The sequence below is a fragment of the Misgurnus anguillicaudatus genome, chromosome 23 (assembly GCF_027580225.2).
Source record: "Misgurnus anguillicaudatus chromosome 23, ASM2758022v2, whole genome shotgun sequence".
Taxonomy (NCBI): Eukaryota; Metazoa; Chordata; class Actinopteri; order Cypriniformes; family Cobitidae; genus Misgurnus; species Misgurnus anguillicaudatus.
In genome coordinates this window covers 36804248-36828799 of record NC_073359.2, presented here as the reverse complement: position 1 = coordinate 36828799, position 24552 = coordinate 36804248, and the positions used below count along the sequence as shown (strand labels likewise).

Here is a 24552-nt window from a genome sequence, read left to right as displayed (position 1 = left end):
CGTAACATGATTGCTGTGGCCTGCCAAGCTCATTCTGTGAGCTTATTCCTGCTCCACCTAAGCAGTCAGCTGCTGGGATTTAGCTGGGTTCACTGGATCACAAGGATTGCAGTCTGTTTCAATTTTGGCAGTTGCACTTTTTCACAGTTTCTACCGCATTACAGAGTCTCGTTTTCGCTTAATCCTCATTTTTTTAAGCTAGCTATCTTGGCCATTGTACTTCCTATATTAATGCCAGCAGATGCTGGGCGTGGGTATGCTTGCTACAGCTCATGTTGGGCTCGGCCTAGCCGTTGCTGTCATACTGTTACATTTTGCTTATCTGCTGCAATAAGACCTATATGCAGGCTGTGACTGTATGCATTATGTTCTGGATGAGCTTCTGATTGAGTCCCTAGAGCAGGGATTGGCAACTTCCATCCTGGAGGGCCGGTGTCCTGCAGAGTTTAGCTCCAACCATAATTAAACACACCTGGAGCAGCCAATTAAGGTCTTACTAGGGATACTAGAAACTTTTAGGCAGGTGTGCTGAGGCAAGTTGGAGCTAAATTCTGCAGGACACCGCCCGAGGACACCGCCCCTGGACTGAAGTTGCCCATCTCTGCCCTAGAGGCATCTAATCTACCAGGCTTGTCAGAATTTCAGAATTGGCCTCCATTCAATTCATGAATTGGAATTTGAATTGAATTGACTCCGCCCTACAGGAAGTTGAATTTAAATTTGAATTGGAATGACAGGAAGTGGAATTAAATTCATGGCAATTCAAAGAAATTCCACAGTCACACAACAAAAAGAATCTCACATACAGTCTTGTTCAAAATAATAGCAGTACAATGTGACTAACCAGAATAATCAAGGTTTTTAGTATATTTTTTTATTGCTACGTGGCAAACAAGTTACCAGTAGGTTCAGTAAATTCTCAGAAAACAAATGAGACCCAGCACTCACGATATGCACGCTCCCAAGGCCGCGCAATTGGGCAAGTAGTTGAATTAGTTGAAAGGGGTGTGTTCAAAAAAATAGCAGTGTGGCATTCAATAACTGAGGTCATCAATTTTGTGAAGAAACAGGTGTGAATCAGGTGGCCCCTATTTAAGGATGAAGCCAACACTTGTTGAACATGCATTTGAAAGCTGAGGAAAATGCGTCGTTCAAGACATTGTTGAGAAGAACAGCGTACTTTGATTAAAAAGTTGATTGGAGAGGGGAAAACCTATAAAGAGGTGCAAAAAATGATAGGCTGTTCAGCTAAAATGATCTCCAATGCCTTAAAATGGAGAGCAAAACCAGAGTGACGTGGAAGAAAACGGAAGACAACCATCAAAATGGATAGAAGAATAACCAGAATGGCAAAGGCTCAGCCAATGATCACCTCCAGGATGATCAAAGACAGTCTGGAGTTACCTGTAAGTACTGTGACAGTTAGAAGACGTCTGTGTGAAGCTAATCTATTTTCAAGAATCCCCCGCAAAGTCCCTCTGTTAAAAAAAAGGCGTGTGCAGAAGAGGTTACAATTTGCCAAAGAACACATCAACTGGCCTAAAGAGAAATGGAGGAACATTTTGTGGACTGATGAGAGTAAAATTGTTCTTTTTGGGTCCAAGGGCCACAGGCAGTTTGTGAGACGACCCCCAAACTCTGAATTCAAGCCACAGTACACAGTGAAGACAGTGAAGCATGGAGGTGCAAGCATCATGATATGGCCATGTTTCTCCTACTATGGTGTTGGGCCTATTTATCGCATACCAGGGATCATGGATCAGTTTGCATATGTTAAAATACTTGAAGAGGTCATGTTGCCCTATGCTGAAGAGGACATGCCCTTGAAATGGTTGTTTCAACAAGACAATGACCCAAAACACACTAGTAAACGGGCAAAGTCTTGGTTCCAAACCAACAAAATTAATGTTATGGAGTGGCCAGCCCAATCTCCAGACCTTAATCCAATTGAGAACTTGTGGGGTGATATCAAAAATGCTGTAAAACCAAGAAATGTGAATGAATTGTGGAATGTTGTTAAAGAATTATGGAGTGGAATAACAGCTGAGAGGTGCCACAAGTTGGTTGACTCCATGCCACACAGATGTCAAGCAGTTTTAAAAAACTGTAGTCATACAACTAAATATTAGTTTAGTGATTCACAGGATTGCTAAATCCCAGAAAAAAAATGTTTCTACAAAATAGTTTTGAGTTTGTACAGTCAAAGGTAGACACTGCTATTTTTTTGAACACACCCCTTTCAACTAATACCCCAATTGCACAGCCTTAAGAGTGTGCATATCATGAATGCTGGGTCTTGTTTGTTTTCTGAGAATCTACTGAATCTACTGGTAACTTGTTTGCCACGTAGCAATAAAAAATATACTAAAAACCTTGATTATTCTGATTAGTCACATCGTACTGCTATTATTTTGAACAAGACTGTACATTCAGTGTTAGGAAAGTTACTTTGGAAAATTGTTTGGCAACCATTTTAAATACCTGGTTAAAGTAAAGCATTCTGGGAAAAAAGTCATGTTCCATCGTGTTCCATAAAATTACAATTGCAAAAAATCTAAGTTAATTATTTGTTATGTGACTAGAGTTTTTAACATTAATTGCTGTGGGAAAACATTTCCTGTTAATGTAATCTGTACAAGTAGTTCAAACTAATTTAATTTATGGAATATGTAATGCAATCATATCTGACATATACTAAAAGCTTAATTTTTAACACTTCACTTACTGTATAATATGTATATGAATTTATTTGAATTTCTATTGAATTGCAATTCTGCATCCTTCAATTCAAATTCGAATTGTAATTCTAGATCCGGGTTTTGACATCAATTCAAATTTTATTCAAATTCAAGAATTGAATTGGAATTTAGGAGTCATTCTCAATTCAATTCTGAATTGTGCACAAGCCTGTAATCTACTTCATGTTGTCTTACATCCACTGGGCTGGGATTGTGATATGTGCTCAGCTAAGCATTGCGGTGCACAGACTTGAATAGCTTCACTGTGGCTGCTCTTCACTGTTCTCACAGCGTGATTGGAAACAATCTCCCATAGCATCTGTGGACGCAATGTTGAGTGACCGCTCTGGATAGGGAACATCTCGGTTACTATCATAACCTCAGTTCCCTGACAGATGGGAACAAGACATTGCGTAAGCTGCGTGTCACTGCTGAGATCAGCTCTACTGTTCGTTCAGTCGAAAGAATCTGAGTATTTTGCCACCTAAATGGGCTTTTTAGTAGCAGAAGTCCCACCCCTATATGCTGTTATGGGCGGCATTGGTCAGTATAGGCGTTATTCAATAAAAACTTTAGAGAAACCGGAAGAAGGAGTTCCCATAGCGTCAGCGGACGCTAGGGCTGGGCGGTATGACGGTATATTCCGTTACCGTGGAATAAAATGTCAGACGTAACAGATTTTTCTATTCCGTCTATTCCGCGGAATGCAAATAAGTGGGTGTGGCTAACTCTGCGCTCTCTATCTGTGCTCATGCAGCAGCCGGTCGGTCTCTCGCATGCAGAGGTCTCTCTAGGCACCCGCAAGGAGCTGCGACGCCAAATGAAGGGTTCTTCTCGCACATAATGCTAATAGTTGTAAAGTTTTCTGAACTTTAAGCAAGCTAAGACAAAACTTGCGTTTATATCAGTGACACGTGCGCTGCTGGAGCGATGTAGTTTGACGCGCCATTTGCTTATACAAACATATTTAATCGGAAAGACGAGAAAGAGACGCAAATGTTAAGGTCTAATAGAAAGTAAAGGGTGTCAAGACCTTAAAACAGACTTCATGATCATCACATCCTATCAACTGTCATATTTATAATATCTAGAGCTTCGTCTCTCATATAGGCTATAGGTATTCATCCTGTCTGTAGGTTTTTGCATATAGGCTATTTATACCTGTTCATTTTACATATTGCCTATTTTTAATGTAATGTATGCATAAATACAAAATACAATGAAGGCATACTATAGCTTATATAGTCTAGATAATTAACAAAAATTATCAAGACTTAATCTGTTGTTATCTTCTGGGCCTTTTCACTTTAACATTATTAACTTTAAATTGCTCATAATTTAAAACTGCGGTGGGCATTTAGTTAAAAGCTAGACTGAGTTGCAAATTTCTGTAAATTTTTATAATCAAAAAACAATATAAACTGAAAAACATTTATACAGTGAAATATACAGTTCCATGAAATAAAATGACTCATTCCGTGGAATAGATTTTTGGTCATTCCGCCCACCCCTAGCGGACGCAATGTCTCTTTCCCTCAGGGAACCAAGGTTAAGATATTAACCAAGACGTTAATATATGCATAGAATAACTCAAATACATAATGGTGAAATAATTTGTAAATGGTATTATTCATGTAGATTATACTTAATTCCTTTGTACTTTTGGTTAATAAAATCTTCCTCATTCCCCCTCTGGGGCTTATCTAAGTCCCATTTTCTTATTTTAAATCCAGAGTACAACCTTTAAAGCAATGTTGGCCTCTGTATGATCCTGGCCACTGTACTCTAGGTTGTTATAGATCTTCTTTTAGCCTTGGCCATCCTAGTAAAGAGCAACAATTCTAATTCTCAAATCCTTAGAGAGTTCTTTGTATGAGGTGTCATGTTTAACATCAATTGGTCAGCATCAGAGAATTAAAGCACCAAATTTTAAGTGCTCTAATACAATATAGACACATTGAATAGGATATGTGGTGCGACATTGCGTAAGCTGCGTGTTGGACATGCATTTATGTTATACTTAAAGTACACTAAGGACATACTATTTTATAATACACTTTAAGAAAGGATGTGTTAATTTTTGACACATTTTTTGTGTCATGCTTTTAACACATTATGGGGCGGTTTCCCGGACAGGGATTAGACTAGTTCTAGACTAAAATAAATGTAAGAGCTGTCCAAACTAAAAACAACTTGCACTGACATATCTTAAAATACATCAGTGCCCTTTGTTTTGTAATGTTTTGTCACAGTGATCCGTGTCATGTTTTGTGTCTGTTCCATTTGTCGTCACCTGGACATTGTTAATCTTCACCTTATTCATTCCACCTGTGTGTTATTAGTGCTTGTGTATTGATACCCGTGTTTGTGGTGCTGTTTACACGTACATGGTTATTTTTAAAAACTGAGAGATTTACCTTCGTTTGTGCCCCTCGTTTACACGCAAATGGAGAACTCGCCTCTGAAACCGATTGTTTCTAAAAGCTCCGGCCAGAGTGGAGATCTTGAACATCTTCGGTTGCACGGTTGCATGTAAACTGAGACAAATGGATGTTTAAGCAGGCAACGTCACAGAGTATGCGCCAGAGCTCGCACCTACGTCAAAAGTGCGACCTATGTTTACATGTGACTGCTACTCTGAACGCTTCCAATATCATATTTATGTTCGTGCAAACTCGTTTCGTGTGTTTGTATTTGCAAATACAGCTGCTCCATTATGTCGAAGAGCAGAGACGAGTGCTCGGAGGTCAGCAATTTTACGCGTGTTTGACTTCATGCGGCGCTGTAAGAACCGACAGACGCATGATGTCCAAGTACCGCGAGAGCGATTCGAAATTAGACCCCTACGTGTGATTCCTCAACTCGCTTTCGCGGTACTTTGACTTCATTGATCACCTACTGCAACAACTCCTCCCTCCAACATTAAGGAACCAGTTCGCGTCACCACCAGCGCTGCCGGTAATTGGCTTACGTGGGCTTGAGCTTCTCTTGACGGCATATATGCACGGATACGTGTAAATAAACACTTTTCTGAAAACTGACATGTGTGCACGATATTATTTTTGAAACTGGAGAGGTTGAAATGTCCGTTTATGAAAATAGCCGTCCACGTGTAAACATAGCCTGTGTATCACTCATCGCCGGATCATTGTCATTGCTACTATGTTTGTACCTTGTTCCACATTTATCTGTTCCTGTGTTTTACCTACCTGCTGTTATTTTGATTTTCGTGTTTTGTTTCCCGTTTATTTATTAAATGTTATTTATTCAGTCAAACTCTGCACTTGCATCCTCACTTCACATATCCTGTTTACCAGTCATGACATGTTTTTAGTAAGGTGTTTTTGTTAAAACTAGTTATATTTTCTTATTTAACTAAGGCCTAGTCCTGGAAACCACCCTTATGTGTCAATTTGTGTTGATTTAAAGGCATTTTGTGGCATTTTGTGTGAATTTGTGTTAAAATAAAACACAAGCTGTGTTAAAAGTAATGTTGTTCCAATAATAACACAGAGATGTGTGTATTCTGGGACAACGCATTTAGTGTGTTGTCCCTAAACTAACACTCATTGAGTTGTTTTTAACACATCCGTTCTAATAGTGTAGTGACAATAAAACATTTCAGGCATAATAAAATTGTATTGTAATCAAACTTTGAGTGAGATGCACTACACCTAGTATTAGTATACTAAAAACATACTCCAAATTGCTAGCAATGACATTGGAAGTACCTTAAACTCTGGCTTTTGTTTGTATTTTATATAACACAAAAATGTGCTAAAAGTGCAATTTAATTGAACTTAAAGTGGCATTTAAATACACTTCATCTACATTAAAACTAATGTTTAGTTGAACTTTGACGGCATTGGAAACTTACAGTGCCCCATAAAAGAGGATTGAATATTTGCTGTACACTGATACTTCATTTTATAGAAACCTCTTTGTATATGAACAATTCACAAATCTTGTGGATGTCTATATTCAAACCTGGGTCCCTCTTTAGAAAGATACTGGATCTCATTCACTAAGCATGCGTACGCACAAATTTGTGTGTGAGATGTGCGTACGGATGTTTTCACGAACAAATCGTGATTTAACAAAAACATTTGTAGCAAAATGTCTTCTAAAAGTAAGCAACAATTCAAGAAAAACTAAAACCACTCGTACACAATAATCACATACACCTATAATCAAATACTAGGCTATAATTATAATGTTTATAGTAATGCTGATATATAAAATTTACATAATAATATTTTATATTATTATATTTTCTGTATTATATATTATTAAACATAATCTATATTATTGTTATTATCTACATTCTATTATATATTATTATAGCCTACTTATTTTTTTTCTAAACATGCCTATAAAGAAAATGCGTATATTTTCAAATATTCCACTTTCCTTCCTCACTTTTTAAATCTCTGTTTGAAAATGTCTGCTTAAAGCCTAATAGCCTAAACGTCATGTAAATGTAATGAAAAGTCCAAACATCAATCACTTGATCTCCTGTCTGTTTTATTTTAGATACAGATGTGCGTCTATGTCATATTAATTAAATGTCATATTTGTTAAAGCATACTTCTTTAACTCATTCACCGCCAGCCTTTTTGAGAAAAGTTGCCCACCTGCATTTTTGTGATTTTAACAAAAGTTTCTCAAAATTCCTTGCAGGAAAAATTATCTTCTATAAATATATAAACATACAAATTATATCAAATTAAAGAACACACCGTCTGCTTTCAAACAAACAATAAACAAACAAACAAACAAACAAAATGGGGAAAAAACTTTCATTATATATTTACTTTTTCCACTTAATTTAACCACTGAAATATGGATATTTCTCTTTAAAAATACAACATTTTGAGCAAAAAGCTTAAAAAATTGCGTTTTTGTGAAGGAATTTATGTTAGAGATCAGACTCAGAATGACTATCAAACATAAAGGCAGTTAAAATAAATCATTAAATCTTTTTAACTTCCGTTTTTGATTAATTTATCTAGTGGATAAAATCTAGTGGATAAAAGCGGTATTACACTTTCACTTTGAAATTTGTCCAGAAAGGCATATTTATTAGTTAAATATTAACTCATAATTGACGAGATAACTCGAGATAACTCGTCAATGACGGTGAATGCGTTAATGTTACTCCGGTCAGTGGACAGCACTGGCTTCCTCCAGCAACAGCAAAACCCCCAAAATATAAAATGCAGAGCTCTCTTCTCTACATGAGAATGTCCTCTCTAATCTTAGGCAGAGCAGTTCTGAGGACACTGAAGAGGTCCGTCAGCAGTTAAAGGGCATGTTGCAGGGTTAATTTTTCAACGAATTTGTGCAATTTGCTTGTTAGTAATAAACATTTTAACTGTTAAACTGTATTTTATGTTGCTGGGTATCACAAAACGTAATATAATATGAAAAAGTACAGCGGTTTGCAATTATTCTCCTTTCCCGTACAACACACTGTATTACGTCATGTTGGGGAGAGAATTTACCAAACCCGCCTTGAGAGCATTGAGAGTGACTAAAGAGATGAGTAAAGTACAGTATTCAGATTATAGATAAATACATGGATACTAGATTAAGAGATAAACAGGCAGCCAGAGAGCATAACTTTGTGTAGAAAGTAAACAAACAATTAACATACTCATGCGTGCAGGCTTGAGGGGGACCATGATCCTGCCTGAAATTGGTGTATGCTATCTTCAGCACAAACAGATTCAGCCAGCATGCCTTAAATCCTTGAAGCTGAGTGAGGCACGTCACATCTGGTCGCGGGGTAAGTGCCTCGACCAGCGACCAAAACGCACTCACTTCCTTACAGTCAGTAGTGGCGCGCCAATCGTGAGAGTCGTGACTTTCCCAGTGCGCCGGTCTGATAATAGTAATAGTGAGTTATATTAGCAACACCGTCTGGTGGCCTGATGTGTGGCCGCAGCCCGCTGGTCAAACTGTGCAGCCTCTCTGCTCAAAAAAGTATATAAAAGTGCTCAACCCGTTCGGCATATCCAACCATGTCAAGGATTTATAAAAATACGAGGATCAGTGAGCGGTCCCTCCCAAAATGGCATAGCCTGTCGGCCTTTGATGTAAAGAGCCGCCGAACGCCTGTTTATTACAGTATTTATGCGGTCGAATCTGAGTGTGCTGCAGCTGCTGACCTCTGCTTCTGCGTATAATTATCGTGTGATTCGTTATGATCGCATAAACAATATAACAAAGCATCCTTTTATTTCACAAAACAATATATTTTAGATATTATTAGATAGACTAGTAAGTGTGGATTAAGGATGTTTAAAATCTCTAGCCTAGTGGTCAGGACATGAATGGATCAAATCAGCAGATTTGCAAAGGTTTATATATCTCCACATATATCAGAAATAATAATTAGCATGGTAACCTTGCAGTATACCACATTATATATTTCCTACTATGTATATATGATTTCCATATTATATAAGTATTCAACGGCAAAAAATGTCTTGTCTATCTCTATGGCTCTGGCGGAGGCTTTCATTTACTTTCATCCACATCCAACGTGACGTCATCGCCAAATTGCGTAAAAAAAGTTAATACCAAAAACGTTAAAAAAAGGTCTTTAAGACCATTTTGAGACATTTTAAAAATGATATACATATCTTGAGTGTTTATGTACCTATTAATCGACAATGGTGGTTAACCTGCAACACACAACCCTGTCCTTCAAGGCGTATTAAACCAAATAAGGCAGAAGGCCCCGATGGTGTCCATCCAAGTTGCCTAATAGTGTGTGCTGATCAGTTATGCTCTGTCCTTTATTCACTGTTTTCTTTGTCCTCTGGTAAAATACCGGTTATGTGGAAAACATCTTGCCTTATTCCTATTCCCAAAAAAGCCAAGGTGTCAAATAGTCTTGCTAATCTGAGGCCTATAGCTTTGACGTCACACATTATGAAGTGTTTTGAAAGGGCTGTACTTGATCATCTGACTAAGCAGGTGTCTGTTTTTCAGAATCCCTTGCAATTTGCATATAGGAAGGATGTGGGGGTAGATGATGCACTTTTATTTATGCTACATAATATTTATAGTCATCTTGAAACTACTGCCAGCTCTGTTAGGATCATGTTTTTTTTCGAGTGCTTTAAATACTACACAGTCACATATTTTAGCTAATAAATAAATTAATTTTAAATGGCATAATACAACTATTGCTTGGTTTTTAGATTATTTGTAATCACGACCAATTTATTAGGTTTGGTAACAAACAGTCTGACATTATTTTAACTAATACTAGAGCACCTCAGGGCACAGTTCTATCTCCCTATTTACACTTTATACTGCTGACTACAGGCATTAGCAGTCATCCTGTCTGGTACAAAAAAATTCTGATGACACTGTCTAAGTAGGACTACATAATCAGGGTGATGACTTTGCTTACAGAAGGGGAGGTTCAGTCTTTTTCCAGCTGGTGTGAGTCAAACTTTTTAAAACTCAACATAGGGAAGAATAAAGATAGTGATTGATTTTAGAAAGAAGAAGAAGGTCCTTCCATTCACAATTAATGGCCAGCTGATCGAAATTGTGCAGTCATATACATTTTTAGGTGTCCATTTGGATGAAAAATTAAACTGGAAAGAGGACACTAACGTCTTAATGAAGAATGCTCAGTCGAGACTTTTCTTTTTGAGAAAACTTAGATCATTCAACATTAGTACAAAGCTTTTAGATGTTTTTATCAGGGGATTTTGGCTAGTGTCGTTTTTTTATGCTGTACTTTTCTGGGGGGGGGGCAGCTTATCTGTTGATGATAAAAATATGATAAATAAGCCGATCAAGAGACCTGGTTCAGTTATTGGTCTTATCCCACACTCACTTGAGGTCATTGTGGAGAATAGCATGAGGTCGAAATTAAAAATGGTTATGCTTTTTTAATGCCATCCGCTACACAGTGTTTTTAACTCTGCAATACCGCTATTATCCACTAGGTGCAACTTATAAAAACGGGAAGTATTGCCCTAGGGGCAATTATTTCAAATTGTATGTTTATATATTTTAAACGGAGCATTTTCTGGAAGGCATTAAACTTTTGTGAAAATCATGAAAAATGCTGGCGGCAAAGGAGTTAATGGATTCAGAAGCTCTTTTAATGAGCTTTTAATTATGCCTCAGTGTTAGTTTGTTGGCTGTATGGTTAAAGTTGGTGGCAAACCAGTTTCCCTTTCGTGATAATAACGTTTTTTCTCTCACTTGCTCGCTCGCTCACTCACTCACTCACTCACTCACTCACTCTTCAAAACTCTAGATACATAATTCCAACCAGTGATCAAAGTACACATTTTCCAAATGCTTGGAGAATTTTGCGACGGCAGTGTACGTGACGGATGGATGGATATAAGTCAGACAGAGTCTACTTCAAGATGCAAAATATGCAGTAGCAGCCCATGTTAAACATTAACAATTTGGGACAAATATGATGTTGAGCAGCATCCAATGTCACAGCGGACAGCTGCCGTCAGACGCCGTCGGTGTGTGTGTGTGTACATTCATAGAAAATAATGTGTTTGATTTTTAAATACACGACTCACTTCTCACCCATTGTGCGACTTCCTTAAAGCTACAGTCGGCAACTCTGGGAGATTGAGATGATTTCGAATGTTTACAATTTTCATGCCCCCCCACATTATCACAGAGCAACCTCCCATCGAGATTGTTAGTGCGTGTGCACGAGTATTACCCACCGAATGAATGTAAATAAACAATGTCTGACTTAAATGCTCTTATTGCTATTTTGGTATATACAGCAGACATGGTCATTGCACATTTTACTACGGTTTATATAACTGAAATTCTGCTGATTGGCCCTAAAAGCATGCTCTCCAAACCGTACACTTTCACTCTTAATATTGATGATTCACCTGTTCACCCCTGTTGTCAAAAACCTCAGCCTTAAATTTGACTCCACTCTCAGTTTTGATCCATATCAAATCACACACTAAAACTGCCTTCTTTCACCTCCGCAACATTGCCCGCCTCCGACCCTTCCTCTCTATTAGTGATGCACAGACTTTGGTTCACTCCTTCATCATGTCACGCCTAGATTATTGTAACTCACTTTTCCATGGTCTTCCCAACAAATCCCTTCAAAGATTGCAATACGTCCAAAACTCTGCAACCAGGCTCCTTACACATACTAAACGATCTGCTCACATCACCTCCATTCTCCATCAACTCCACTGGCTACCAGTTCCGTCCCGGATTAAATACAAAGTACTACAATATAGACCGGGACCATTACGAGTCCTAGGTCAGGTCTCAGGTCCTCTGTAAAGACCTCTAGCGTAAGGTCCAGTGACAGTGTTTAAATTCTGTTTCTATATATGATGTCACAGTGCAGATGTTTTAAAGCAGCAGTTTTTAATGCATGTCCCTTTTTTTACATGTAGCTGAAGACCCTGCGTGGTTCCATTTTGGAGGAGTCTGTTCCCTCTGCAGCACGCCACACCACACCACGTGGCCTTTCACCTAAGAGATTACTAGAATTCATTTTGCCTGATCTCAACCTACAATGTCTTAGACTGGCTTCTACATCTCCTAAAGTCAGAGATACACTCCTCAAACTGGATGAGCAGGGAGTGAGTACGATTTTTTTTGTTGAAACATGATATAATGTAATTTTGGCCTAATTTCACTTATAAATAAATACATTTAAAGTTACATTTAAAGCAACACAATGTAGTTTCCATGTAAAAATGACTTACAGCTCCCCCATGTGGTTGAAAAGTGCAACAGTGCCTGGTATCCGACACTCTTCTGCAGGCAGGGGGAGGGGCGGGGCTGTGTTTCCTACCCTCCACCGCCACTTTCAGAGTGTGCTTGTAGCAGCTAGAAGGATGCTTAGGTTGCACCAACATTACAATTTGTACAGTTAAAAGTTGTTCTATCACTGAAATAATTTTAGAGACATTATTTAAAGGTAAAAAAAACTACATAGTGTTGCTTTAAATTAGTTTAAAACAGAGATGGCCATAGAGAGATAAAAGTTACAAATTGCAGCTTTAATTAGTTAACTCAACTAGCCATCAAGAAATGTTGTCAGTGTTAGCAATCTTTAATGTTCACCTTATGAATAAAGTCTTTGGACATTTGAATGAGTAAGAATAATGATGTGTGCTTTGAAATTTTTGACGTTATTTACATTTACATGGTATTATGTGTTTGTGTGTCTGTGTGTGCGTGTGTTTGTGTGTCTAAAGCTAAATTTCCAGCGTAAAGTAGGTATTATGTACTGCCGAGCAGGGCAGAGTACGGAAGAGGACATGTATAACAATGAGAGTGCAAGCTCTGCTTTTGATGAGTTTCTGGACCTTCTCGGCGACAGAGTGAGACTAAAGAGTTGGGAGAAATACAGAGCTCAACTAGACACCAAGAGTAAGAAAACTACTTCACACACACACAAACACAAACACTTTGGTATATGTTGTTTACGGGGATTCCATAGATGCAATGCAATGCATTTTATACTGTACAAACTGTATATTATATTTCCCTACCTACCCCAACCATTACAAACTGTGGGCAGTGTTTAATCTTTGAAAAAGTACCATTTAGTATGTTTTTAAAGGAGCTGTGAATCAAATACTAAATTTTAACTTGATAATTTGTTATATAAGAGGTCATCATACTTAAATGAACATCCTGCAAATTTCAGAACTGAAAATGTCCGTGCTACTGAAATATAACAGTTTTTGGCACCAAGCCAGTGTAACACCAAGTGTGGAATTCGGAAAAATATGACGTCAAAGTAGAACTGAAGCACCTCCTCATAGCCAAATACAAGGACCACTTTTGTAGCCCCTCCCACAGCTTTGCGTGACACACGTGTGTCTCAACAATAAGTAAACATATCTTTAAAGATTGCCAAATGTAACCAAAATGACTTTTAAATAAAACATTTTCTGAGAGACTTTTATTTTGACGCGGTGATCTGAAGTAACCATGGAAACACATTTTTGGTTGTGGAAGAACGGTCTATGGGAAGAACACAGCCGCTGGATAACGGAGGCTCAACATTAGGAGCGTGGATTAAGTTTGCTTTGCGTGGATTAAGTTTGCTTTTGAAGAAGTTCCAGCTCGCGTTTGTTTACTTTGTGTACACGGATTCATTTGTAAAGAAGTCGATGCTGGATTTGCAGAGAGACTGTGATTAAAAACACCACTAATATTGGATCTGACAAAAATGACACAGCAGTATACACAGTAAGTTTATTTAAGTTACTGCGTTTCACTATTGCTTTGTTAGAAGAGATCGCTTGATATGTCTGTTGTAACATCCGTGTCTAAACACGTATGTTTGACTGTTTTAATGTACTAAAAACATTAAACGATTAGTAAAGGTACAACACTTAACAACACGACTGTAATTTAACGGTAGAAATATACAAAGTTATTGATAAAGAAGGATTTATCAGCCGCAGTTTAGATTCTGATGCTCGCTTACTGTGTTGTATACGGTATTTTAGGCGAGTTGCGTTTGAAAGGTCAAACACTCAACAAAGCTTTTTTATCAAATAACTGTGGTATGTAACGTTACGTGTATGTCAAAGCAACCTCACAAGCACAATAGAAATATGCAAAGTTATTGATAAGGATTTATCAGCCGCAGATTAGATTCTGATGCACGCTTACTGTGTTGTATACGGTAATTTAGTCGAGATGAATGTTTTCTTTCTACTTTACTATGCGCATTGTCATTTATGTGTATCATCTTTAGCACCCAGAATCTTTTGTGGCTCAAACATATATGTGTTCGGCTGCTATTCTTACACATTAATGTTTTTAAAACATTTGCCCACATGTAATGACGGGGAATGAAGCTGTCCAATCATAGCAGTGGGCGTTTACGTCGAGGTCTACAGTGCGGCCCGCCCCTTCAAACAAACCATTTCTCCAGAGAGCCACTAATAGATGTTACAAAATAGCGTATTACTTATTGCTTTTGATGTTTTTGAATGTAAAAACCACGTGAACATCATAAGTAGACATCAGACAACAGTATACAACAATAAAATTGACAAATTCACCACCCCTTTAAGGCATTTAGTTTATGGGGACTACACTACTGATGTCCCTGTAAACCACATATGCCAACCCCCCCCCCCCCCCCACACACACACACACACACACACTCAAACATAATATAATGGACTACTTGCACTGAGCTTTGTTGCAAATTTTCAAATTGAAATAGACAAACCATATTAACACTGTTATTATTTTTATGTGACATTAAATCCACTTTGTTCTTGTGATGAACTTGACATAGAGGCTGGGTTTGAATCCAAATAGGTTGTGGATTCGGACACGCCCTTTTAGACTGTGTGCCATGCACTAAGGCTGTGATGGTGGCAGTATTTTACCACCACAGTGGTAATGCTCCAATTCACTGGGGTGGTGCGGTGGTTATATAATGTGTGTGGGCGCGTATGTGCATGCGCGCCTTGATGCATATAGATTTATATATAATGCATAGATATTTTAAAATATAAAATTGTAAACAAGGATCAGATATATGTTTCTTAAAGGACAAGTTTGGTATTTTACACTTAAAGCCCTGTTTTCAGATTGTTTATTGACATATGCGGCTGCCCCAAGAATTTTCGGGTGTTTGTTGCTTCACCTCCCACCTCTACAACGGGTGCACAGGTGCACCGGAACAATCCCTCCCAAAATGCACCAAACTTTCCTCCACAAAGACGTGAGACTCACCGAGCGGTCAGGGGCGTTCACTGACATGCCCACACAAAAATCGCTGCAAAATATCTGTTAACCTAAAGTGAATTAAATGTTATAACATTTAATGTGACAAAATATTAATTTGTCATTTTGTTTTACCTCAGAGTCTAACGTTATTCTAGCAATTTCTTTTTCTTTCTTCATTTAGTAAATTAACTTAAATATGTGAGAACGAAAATATATTTTTAGTGATTTGCTTGAAGAGAATATGATGTTAGAAGCTTCATTTTAAGCATTTAGTAGCCTAATTTATTTGTAATAAACACTTTAATGGGCTATTTAAAAAGTGTTTCGTTTTTTGTGTTCATTTAGCCTATATTTCCTTTCACTGTGCGCAGGCTCTTTTTTGTATATGACAGCCAAATAACTTTTTTACTAAAAAAGTTTAATGTCACATTGCATTACGATTTAAAGCAGTATAAATAATTTCAAAAATGTGACGTGCAGTCAAGTATAGACTTGTTTATTGACTTGTTATAGTTTCTTATTCAAAAGTGATGTACACATGCACATATACGATAAGGTACAGTGTAGTCTCGCGTAGCCATACCTTCAATACTGAAGGTCTGGTGTTTTTCGCTGCTTTTTCTGGACAAAGCCCGCCCACGAGCTGTTTGACCGACATGTCAAACAACCAATCACAGTTTGTTTCGTCTAGCGTCACGTTTCGGACTCCCCACAATAACGAGCCGGCTGACAACAAGTCAGTTATTGAAATAACCAGCCGCAACCGATTAGCATCTAAATAAACAACATTACTCACCATAGAACAACGTTGTGCACTTGATCAACAGCCACACCAATGAGACGCTCCCGTTAAACATCTGTTTGAAGCAAATCTCTCCACTTTTTAACATACAAGCAATTCAGGAGAACCCAACTTTTTGACTCCACGTACAGCCTCAAGCAAAACTCTTGGACGTCTTTTAGAGAGTCTATGCGGCGAACTTCGCATATTTTTGAGAATCCAATGTTTAGCTGATCATGATAACTGGTCATTATTATCCACGTGAAATTGACTGATTCTCTTCCTCAATGGAACGTCAGAGCTTTGTTTTCCAGGGATCGAAACTAATCGCGACACTCGTGTCTCATGGAAATCCGGTTTATTTCAACCAATCAAAGACGACTTTGACATTCTCACAGGGTGTACGAAAAACATCAGACGTTTAGCCAACAGTCTGTGGGCGTGACGTCTGAGGCTGAGACTAGGTACAGTGTAACATAAGAACGACGTAGCGTTAAGAAGGTTTCAGGAAACCAAGTTCTGGATTCGGGACACCCATAGATTCAGACCCACCCTGACTTAATCCATGCCCACCCATATGTCACGTTCTGCATCCGTCACTGGATCACTATCAAACAAATTTAACACTATTAACCTATAACTTACAACACAATCTCTGAAATAGATCTTGTGCACACCTAAGCTGTATCTTAACAAACATCTACTTTACATACTCTTTTATCTCGACCAGGATAAGTGTCCACAATAAGTCCAGTAGGCCATTCATTTCTTTTGACCTGAGTGTTCTTTAGGAGAACAACGTCACCAATGGCTAAGTTTGGTTGATCTGCTTACCATTTTCTTCTTGGTTGAAGGGTTGCAAGATACTCTTCTCACCATCTTTTCCAGAAGTAGTTGGAAAGATTTTGCACCTGTTTCCATTGCTTACAGTACAAGTCCTTTGGATCAAAGTCTCCAGGTGGAATAGAGACGGGACAGATTTTCTGAGTGAGAAGGGTCCTTGGAGTCAATAAATTGGGTTGCTGAGGATCGGATGATACAGGTACTAACTGACGACCATTCATAATCGCTGTTACCTCTGCCATGAGCGTCACAAGTACTTCATGAGTCAGATTTGGAGATTGAACTTTCAGCAGCATAATGTCCAAAATACGTCGGGCCACTCTGATCATCCTTTCCCACACCCCTCCCATGTGAGAGGAGTGAGGTGGGTTAAACTTCCAAGTGCATGTCTCATTTTTGATGAAGGATTGAAGCTCTGGATCTTCTGAACTTATCTGAAGCTCTTTGCATGCTCTAACGAAGTTTGTTCCACAATCTAATCGAAAGAGCTTGGTGGGCTCTTATGGCCAGGAACCTTCTGAGAGCATTTATGAAACTTGAAGTTGAAAGGGACTCAATTACCTCAATGTGAACTGCTTTTGTGACTAAACAGGTAAACATTACTTTCTAGCTTTTGTTCTCTAACACTCCACCTCTCGTCTGGCGGATAATGATGTTCCATGGTCCAAACATGTCCACCCGGACATGTGCGAAAGGAGGAGGTTGGATGAGATGATCAGCTGGAATGTCTGCCATCTTTTGTTGTTGTACATTTCCTCTTAACCTGCGGCAGGTTGTGCATTTGTTGAGAAGATTTGTCACCAACATTTTTGCTCCAAGGATCCACAGTCCAGCAGACCTGATGGCTCCTTCTGTGATGTGGCTACCTTGGTGCCCAACCTGTTCGTGGTAGAACCTAACCAGCAAAGTGGCAATGTGATGCTTCTTTGGAATAACAATGTTCTAGCTTTGTTCTTGAGTTATTTCAGCAGAAGTCACACGTCCTCCTACTTTCACCAGTCCTCCTTTTCCAAAAACACAGTGGACTGTGTTCTTCAGTGGACTGTGTTTTAGTATGTCCCCTTTTCTGTTCAAAGTTTTAATTTCCTTTTCAAATGTCTCGCCTTGAACAGTTCATACAATAACTAACTTTGCTAGTGTTAGAGCGTCCATCTTTGATTCATTTGACTCAGGAGCTTTTGAGATAGATCTGACCTTTTTAATGAGTTTGGGCGATAGCTTGTTTAAGACATTTCCAACTGGAGAAGCACTCAAACCTGTGTAAGCGATTTTGTTACAGTTGTACTTCCAAATGTTGAGACTTGTGGGTGGACTTCAGTGTCTGTGGCAGGTTCAACAAGTTACATAGTTGCATAGGACACCCTCCATCACTATTCCTCAAGAAGTCGGGACCAGTAAACAAATTGGTAGAACTCAGTAGATAAGCCGGCACATGTCATGTTTCAAAATCGGCAGGATTGATTTTTGTGCTTATAAAGTGCCACTGACTGGGTTCAGATGACTTTCTGATAGGAGCAACATGGTTGAAGACATAGAACCTTCGGCTGGTGGTGTTGATGAAGCCTAAGACTACTCGGCTGTCAGTATAGTATTTCACTTTGTGCATTTCGATGTCAAGTTCATAAAGTAGCATGTCTGGCAGCTTCACCGCCAGAACTGAAGTGCATAGCTCCAAGCGAGGTACTGTGTGGACTTGTCTAGGAGCTAATTTGGACTTGCCCATGCAGAAGCCTACGTGGACGTGACATTGTCTATGGCTCAAATGTCAGAAGGTGAACTTTCTGCATAAAGTTCAAGAAATGTTCTTTGATGTGGGGCTTTTTGTCAAGCACACGAGGCAGCGAATTGAGACGTTTGACTGATTCGTCTCGGTTGTTGGGTAGTCTGTGCCTGTTTGTTTTGAAGGGTAATGGCACCACCCAGCTGTTGGACTCCTCCATAAACATTTGCTCATCCATGATCTCCAGGAAGAGTTCATCATCCACTGACATGGCGGGTTGGTCATCAAGTGGGGTTCTTATGAACAATGCAGACCTCTCCTATTATGATTCAGCCAAGGTCAAGGCGCTGGGCATACGGAGGATTGTGGGGGCAGTTTAATCTTGTTTCCCACCAGTCACCAACGTTGCTGACTGTAATTTGGTGGTCAGGGAGATTAGTGTTATCTTCTGTATTGACTTTTGGCTGACCTTCCATCTGTCTTTTTACTATCCTGCCTTTACTAGTGTGTGTGAACTAGCTTTACAGATAGCTAACTGTTTCCAATAAAGAACCAGGAAGCATCTTGCTCTTTTAGTGTGTTCTACTGGAAGGACTGTTAAACTGTAACATACAGAAGCAAAGAGAATGCATAGTACAATCTCAGTAGGGTGAATAGTAGCAATGTCCCGATCAGGTTTTTTTTGTTTGTAAGTACAGCAATTAGTTATCATATGTACACAATAAGTACTTGTCATTAACTTACACTGGCCTGTAAGTATTGCACACTTACCATGTACAAACTGTACAATTTGTAAGTACAGAAGTGTTTGTTATTAGTTACCATGTACATATAATACCTGCCATTAACCCACACTTGCCTGTAAGTAAATACTTATATTGTACATTGTAAGTACAGTAGTTTTTCTTCTTAGTTACAGTATACTTACACTATAAGTATGTAGCTGGTATTACCAAGTACTTATCTAGAGTTACATAATAACTACCAAGTACACTGTTAAAAAAATTAAGTAAAAACAAGTCAATTCAACCTACTATTTTAAGTTTTGGCTTGTGACAAGTTGACATAATAACTGATAAAAATCAAGTTTATATATTTAAACTAACATGCATGTTTTAAGTTAAAGTAACATAAAAATATATGTTTATTTAACACAAATAATGCATTTTTACAGTGTATGTACCACTGGTAAGTACAATAATGATACCATTTGATACCATTTAATTACCAAGTAGATACAGTACTTAAAAGTAAGTACCACACATTTGTCTATAAGTTCAACATATTTATCATATGTACAACGTAAGTACATGTACTGTAAAATAAAGTGTCACTGGCAAATGAAAATCAAACATTTGCAAAAAAGCATGCATATGACATCAAAGTACTGAAAGTTTCATGTTACTTCGATGTTATACAGTACGTCAAACAGTTTGTGTAGCATGAACTCGATCACACATGTTGGCGCCAGTATACATAAAACAGCACTGCCATCTACAGGTTTGGTATTTCCTGCTCTAGAGAGAATTGATAGAAAATTTGAGCTGTATTACTATTAAGTAAAAAGCAGAAGTAGTGCAAGTAGTCCATTGCATAAAATACAACAATACAGTATTAATGGCTTAAATTTAATGTTGCAGTTATGGTAATATTTGCGTATCTGTTTGAAATGTTTGAATATGAAAACAAATGCAAAGCCATTTTGCACAGCAGATACAGATAAAAATAGCATATTCAGATTAAAAAAAAGGGTCATAATAAATCAATGTTATGTTTTTATTTGCAGCGGATTCCACTGGTACACACTCCCTGTATACTCGCTACAAGGATTACGAAATTATGTTTCATGTCTCCACCATGCTTCCATACACACCCAACAATACACAACAGGTAAGCTATAGAATTGTGGATTTACAACTAAAAGCACTTCTGACGTTATACACTATATCCTATATATATATTATAGCAAACCATTTTATAGCGCTATTACAATTTAAAGTGCAATGGATATCACTTGCTAGGATTAGCATTGAGATTTATACTGCATTATAGATGGCATCAAACATGGAAATACTGGCTTCTACTAAATTTCCAGTGTGCTCAGCTGTCTCTGGGGGAGCAGCTACCAGGATGGTATCCTCTGAGATACGAGCTGTTAAAAAATCTTTGAAACTGCAGCAGTGGAGTTTTTTTTTTCTCAGAGGCAAGGTTTAGGACAGAACACTTTCTGGATTATCATTAGTACAGGCTTTAGATGTAGGCTTTCTGAGAAAGGGTCATGATTGTGTTTCCTTAGGTGTGATTATAATACTGCTAAAGGTGTTTTTCAATAACATAACATTTTGTAATTTATGACTTTTTACACCTTGGTTCTCACCTTCTGACTGAGGTGGTCAGTATCCCTTCTATCACTTATTTAGACACCACTTATTTAGACTTGTTCTTTGAAGCCGAATGCAAATATGCATAGTCGTGCACTGATCTGAACATTGAAAAAAATAGATTGTGTCTTTATTGTGTCTATTTTTGTGATGTTATTTAGTTGTGTTTATAAATATAATGGTTAAACATAACTCTTTAAAACTACAATATAAACATTCCTCCTACAGTGTTCACTACTATTTTAGCCAAACAAACATTTAGGGTTAGTGCGATATTCCTCAGCTTCAGCGGAATAAATACAGGCCTTCTGAGGGTACCCACTGTGATTTTGTAAGAAAAATATCCATAATTAAAACTTTACAAATGAAAATAACTACCTTCCAGTAACGCCACCATCTTAGACTCCTGTGCATTCAGAAGAGAGTATCAGCATAGTGTACGCATTTTACTTTTGACGTATGACAAATGCGGAGAGACAGACCAGTGAGCAAACTACCAGCTTCTTCGTACAGTACAATACATTACATTAAAATCAGTTACTTCAAAGCAGATCTTGACAGAACTTTAGCTTCGCTTCTTAAATTAAGTAGTAGTTGCCAATCATATACCACAAGTGTATAGGTTGAAGGTGTATAGGAAATAGGTTGAACAAATAACAGACCATACAAGTCTTAGATCTTTGAGTTCAGCTTATAAAAATGGGGGCAAAACAAGTGTTGCATTTATAATTTTGTTCAGTGTATATGAAACCATTAAAGGGGGTTTCACATAAGCACTTTTGGTGCACACCCAGGTTCATTTCACGTCACAGTTTGGTTTATTTGGATGATGTGAACACCCAAATCAGCCTAAAAAAGGTCACTGGTGGACAGCCTGCTTTTTTGTACAATTAAGGTACTTTTGCAGCAGTAAGATGCGAGTGGGTTTCTGTTTTTTTCTTAGATAACAAAACCAAAGGGTCAAATAAAGAACAATGAGGATACGAAAAATGTGTCAATTTTGGCGCTAAATATGTTTAATTTTTAAGAAATCATAAAATTCCTTGTGCAAGGACAGTGTTAATTTTTTATTTTTGACTAAATTAGACTTATCTGTATATTATTCAACTTCGTTGATAAATAAACTTTCCAGATTCCTTTCTTTGGTGAGGGGGGAAACAGCATTTTTGTTCTTGGAAAATAGTGCCAAAAGTATATTTATTTGATTTTATGTTTGAATCAAACTGTGCATGTCCATGGACTATGAGTTGTTCTGTAAGTTGTAAGAATAACAACCTTTAATTTCATCAGATAATCCCGTGCTTCAGTTTTGGTTTTGCCAATTTTACAAAATGTTTTGCCATTCAGTGTGACTTAGGGGGTTGTGTTCTGGTGGAAGCGTGATGTCTGTGCATACCCCATATAATCAACATGACCAATTTTTCTGCATTAATTTTTTCATTAATGAGTGGGATGTTTAAAGCAATGACACTTGGAGGATGTATTAATGAAACAAGGACCTCCTGAATGTCAAGAGCTCAAGGAAAGCTTGATTCCTCGTGTTATAACCCACCTAAAAAATAACACACAAATACAAATAATTATCTTAAATTGTTTGTTTTTGTTCATTTTAGTCTGTCTACCAACCTCTCTGCCATTTCTTTTCTTTTCTCTTAGTTACTGAGGAAGAGGCACATAGGAAATGATATAGTTACAATTGTCTTCCAGGAGCCAGGCGCTTTACCCTTTACCCCAAAAGCCATTCGTTCCCACTTTCAACATGTTTTTATCATTGTCCGAGTGTATGAGCCATGCACTGACAATACCTACTACAGGTAAAAGAGTACACAAAACTTGTAAAACTTAAAACAAGCATAAATATATATTTCAGAATAAATGTCATATATTTAATGTGTGTTTGTTTCTTTCTCAGAGTTGCTGTGACCCGTTCCAAGGACATACCCCTCTTTGGTCCCCTTTTTCCTAAAGGTGCATGCTTTCCACATTCTCATGCCTTCCGTGACTTCATCCTTGCCAAAGCCATTAATGCAGAAAATGCAGCTGAGAAATCTGAAAAATTTCGATCTATGGCCACTCGTACACGACAAGAGTATCTGAAAGACCTGGCAGAAAACTATGTCACCACCACTCCCATTGATTCTTCCACCAAATTCCCGCTGCTGTCACTGGGTGGAAAACGCAAAGAAAAGTTAAAGGGAGCTAAAGGGGCAGAGCTTCATAGTGCAGGGGCTTTGGTGTGGTCCGTCACAGCTGTTCAGGGTGGTAAGTGTAATGGGTTCAGCCTGCCCTGCCTGCTGGGCGTGTCAGCAGAGTTAGTGGTGCTCATCGAGCGGTTCACACGAAGGGTAGTATTCAATTGCAGCTGTCGTGATGTGATTGGCTGGAAGGCAGTGACTGAGACAGGAGCTCATGGCGGACCTTGCCTGGACATTTTCTATGAGAGGGGTGAGGCAGTAACTTTGACAGTGCCAGACATCCAATTGGAGGATATTAAGGAGGTGGTCCAGAGACTGGAGGTGAGATGAAAATAGTATGCAATACCTTTAGCCCAGGGTATTACTGTTTTTATGATACCTGTAGAATGAGAACTTAGAAAAACAATTCTTTACATTTTGAATTGGGTCATGTTATATTTTTTTTCTGAGTTTATTGATATCAATGCTATATCCATGATATGACCATGATACAAAGTCCATGTTATGATATAAAATACTGATTTATGCTATATATTATTTTAGCTGATTACAAGAGGCTGTGAGGCATGCGAAATCACACTTCTGCAAGACAGAGTATCCCAGCCCGTATTCCTGATGAGTGAAGAAGGCTTTGTAACCAAGGTCCAGCAGTCTGGGTATGCAGAGAGTGCAGGACTACAATTGGGAGCTCGTGTAGTTCGCCTCTGTGGCCAGTTCCTTGTGCATCTGAGCCATGAAGAGAGGAAGGAACTTCTCTGCACTGCACAAAATTTAAACATCACTGTCATACCTCCAGATGAGAATGGAAAACCACGCAGGTAATTGGTGCCACTATAATGAGCTAATTAATGTGTTGTCAATATCTACACAGGTTTTTAAATCCCTAGCCCCTATACAACAAAGAATGACAGCCATATAATGGCCCACATCTGGATTACAGTCCAAAACACTATAACAGCCACATTTGTTTTTGTTTTTTTAACTATTCTAGCTTTACCTGACAGCAATATACCAAAATATTAGTTTGTTAAAATACATTATTGGCATGAATAAACATTTTTACTTTAATCCCAAAGTAATTTCATCCTTCGTAAATAAACAAAAGTTTGGAACAAACTGACACAAACAAAAAACACTTTGATAGATA

General features: G+C 38.2%; 1 protein-coding gene across 1 annotated transcript in view; it reads left to right on the top strand.

The window, feature by feature from the left end:
* The window catches only part of LOC129436367 (signal-induced proliferation-associated protein 1), a 194776-nt gene that overhangs the window by 109741 nt on the left and 60483 nt on the right, over window positions 1–24552 (top strand). Inside the window, exons 4-9 of the mRNA XM_073862229.1 lie at window positions 12170–12358; window positions 12980–13154; window positions 20616–20719; window positions 22867–23024; window positions 23123–23726; window positions 23949–24223. Coding sequence (XP_073718330.1) covers window positions 12170–12358; window positions 12980–13154; window positions 20616–20719; window positions 22867–23024; window positions 23123–23726; window positions 23949–24223 — 1505 coding nt within the window. The remainder of the gene's footprint in view (window positions 1–12169; window positions 12359–12979; window positions 13155–20615; window positions 20720–22866; window positions 23025–23122; window positions 23727–23948; window positions 24224–24552) is intronic.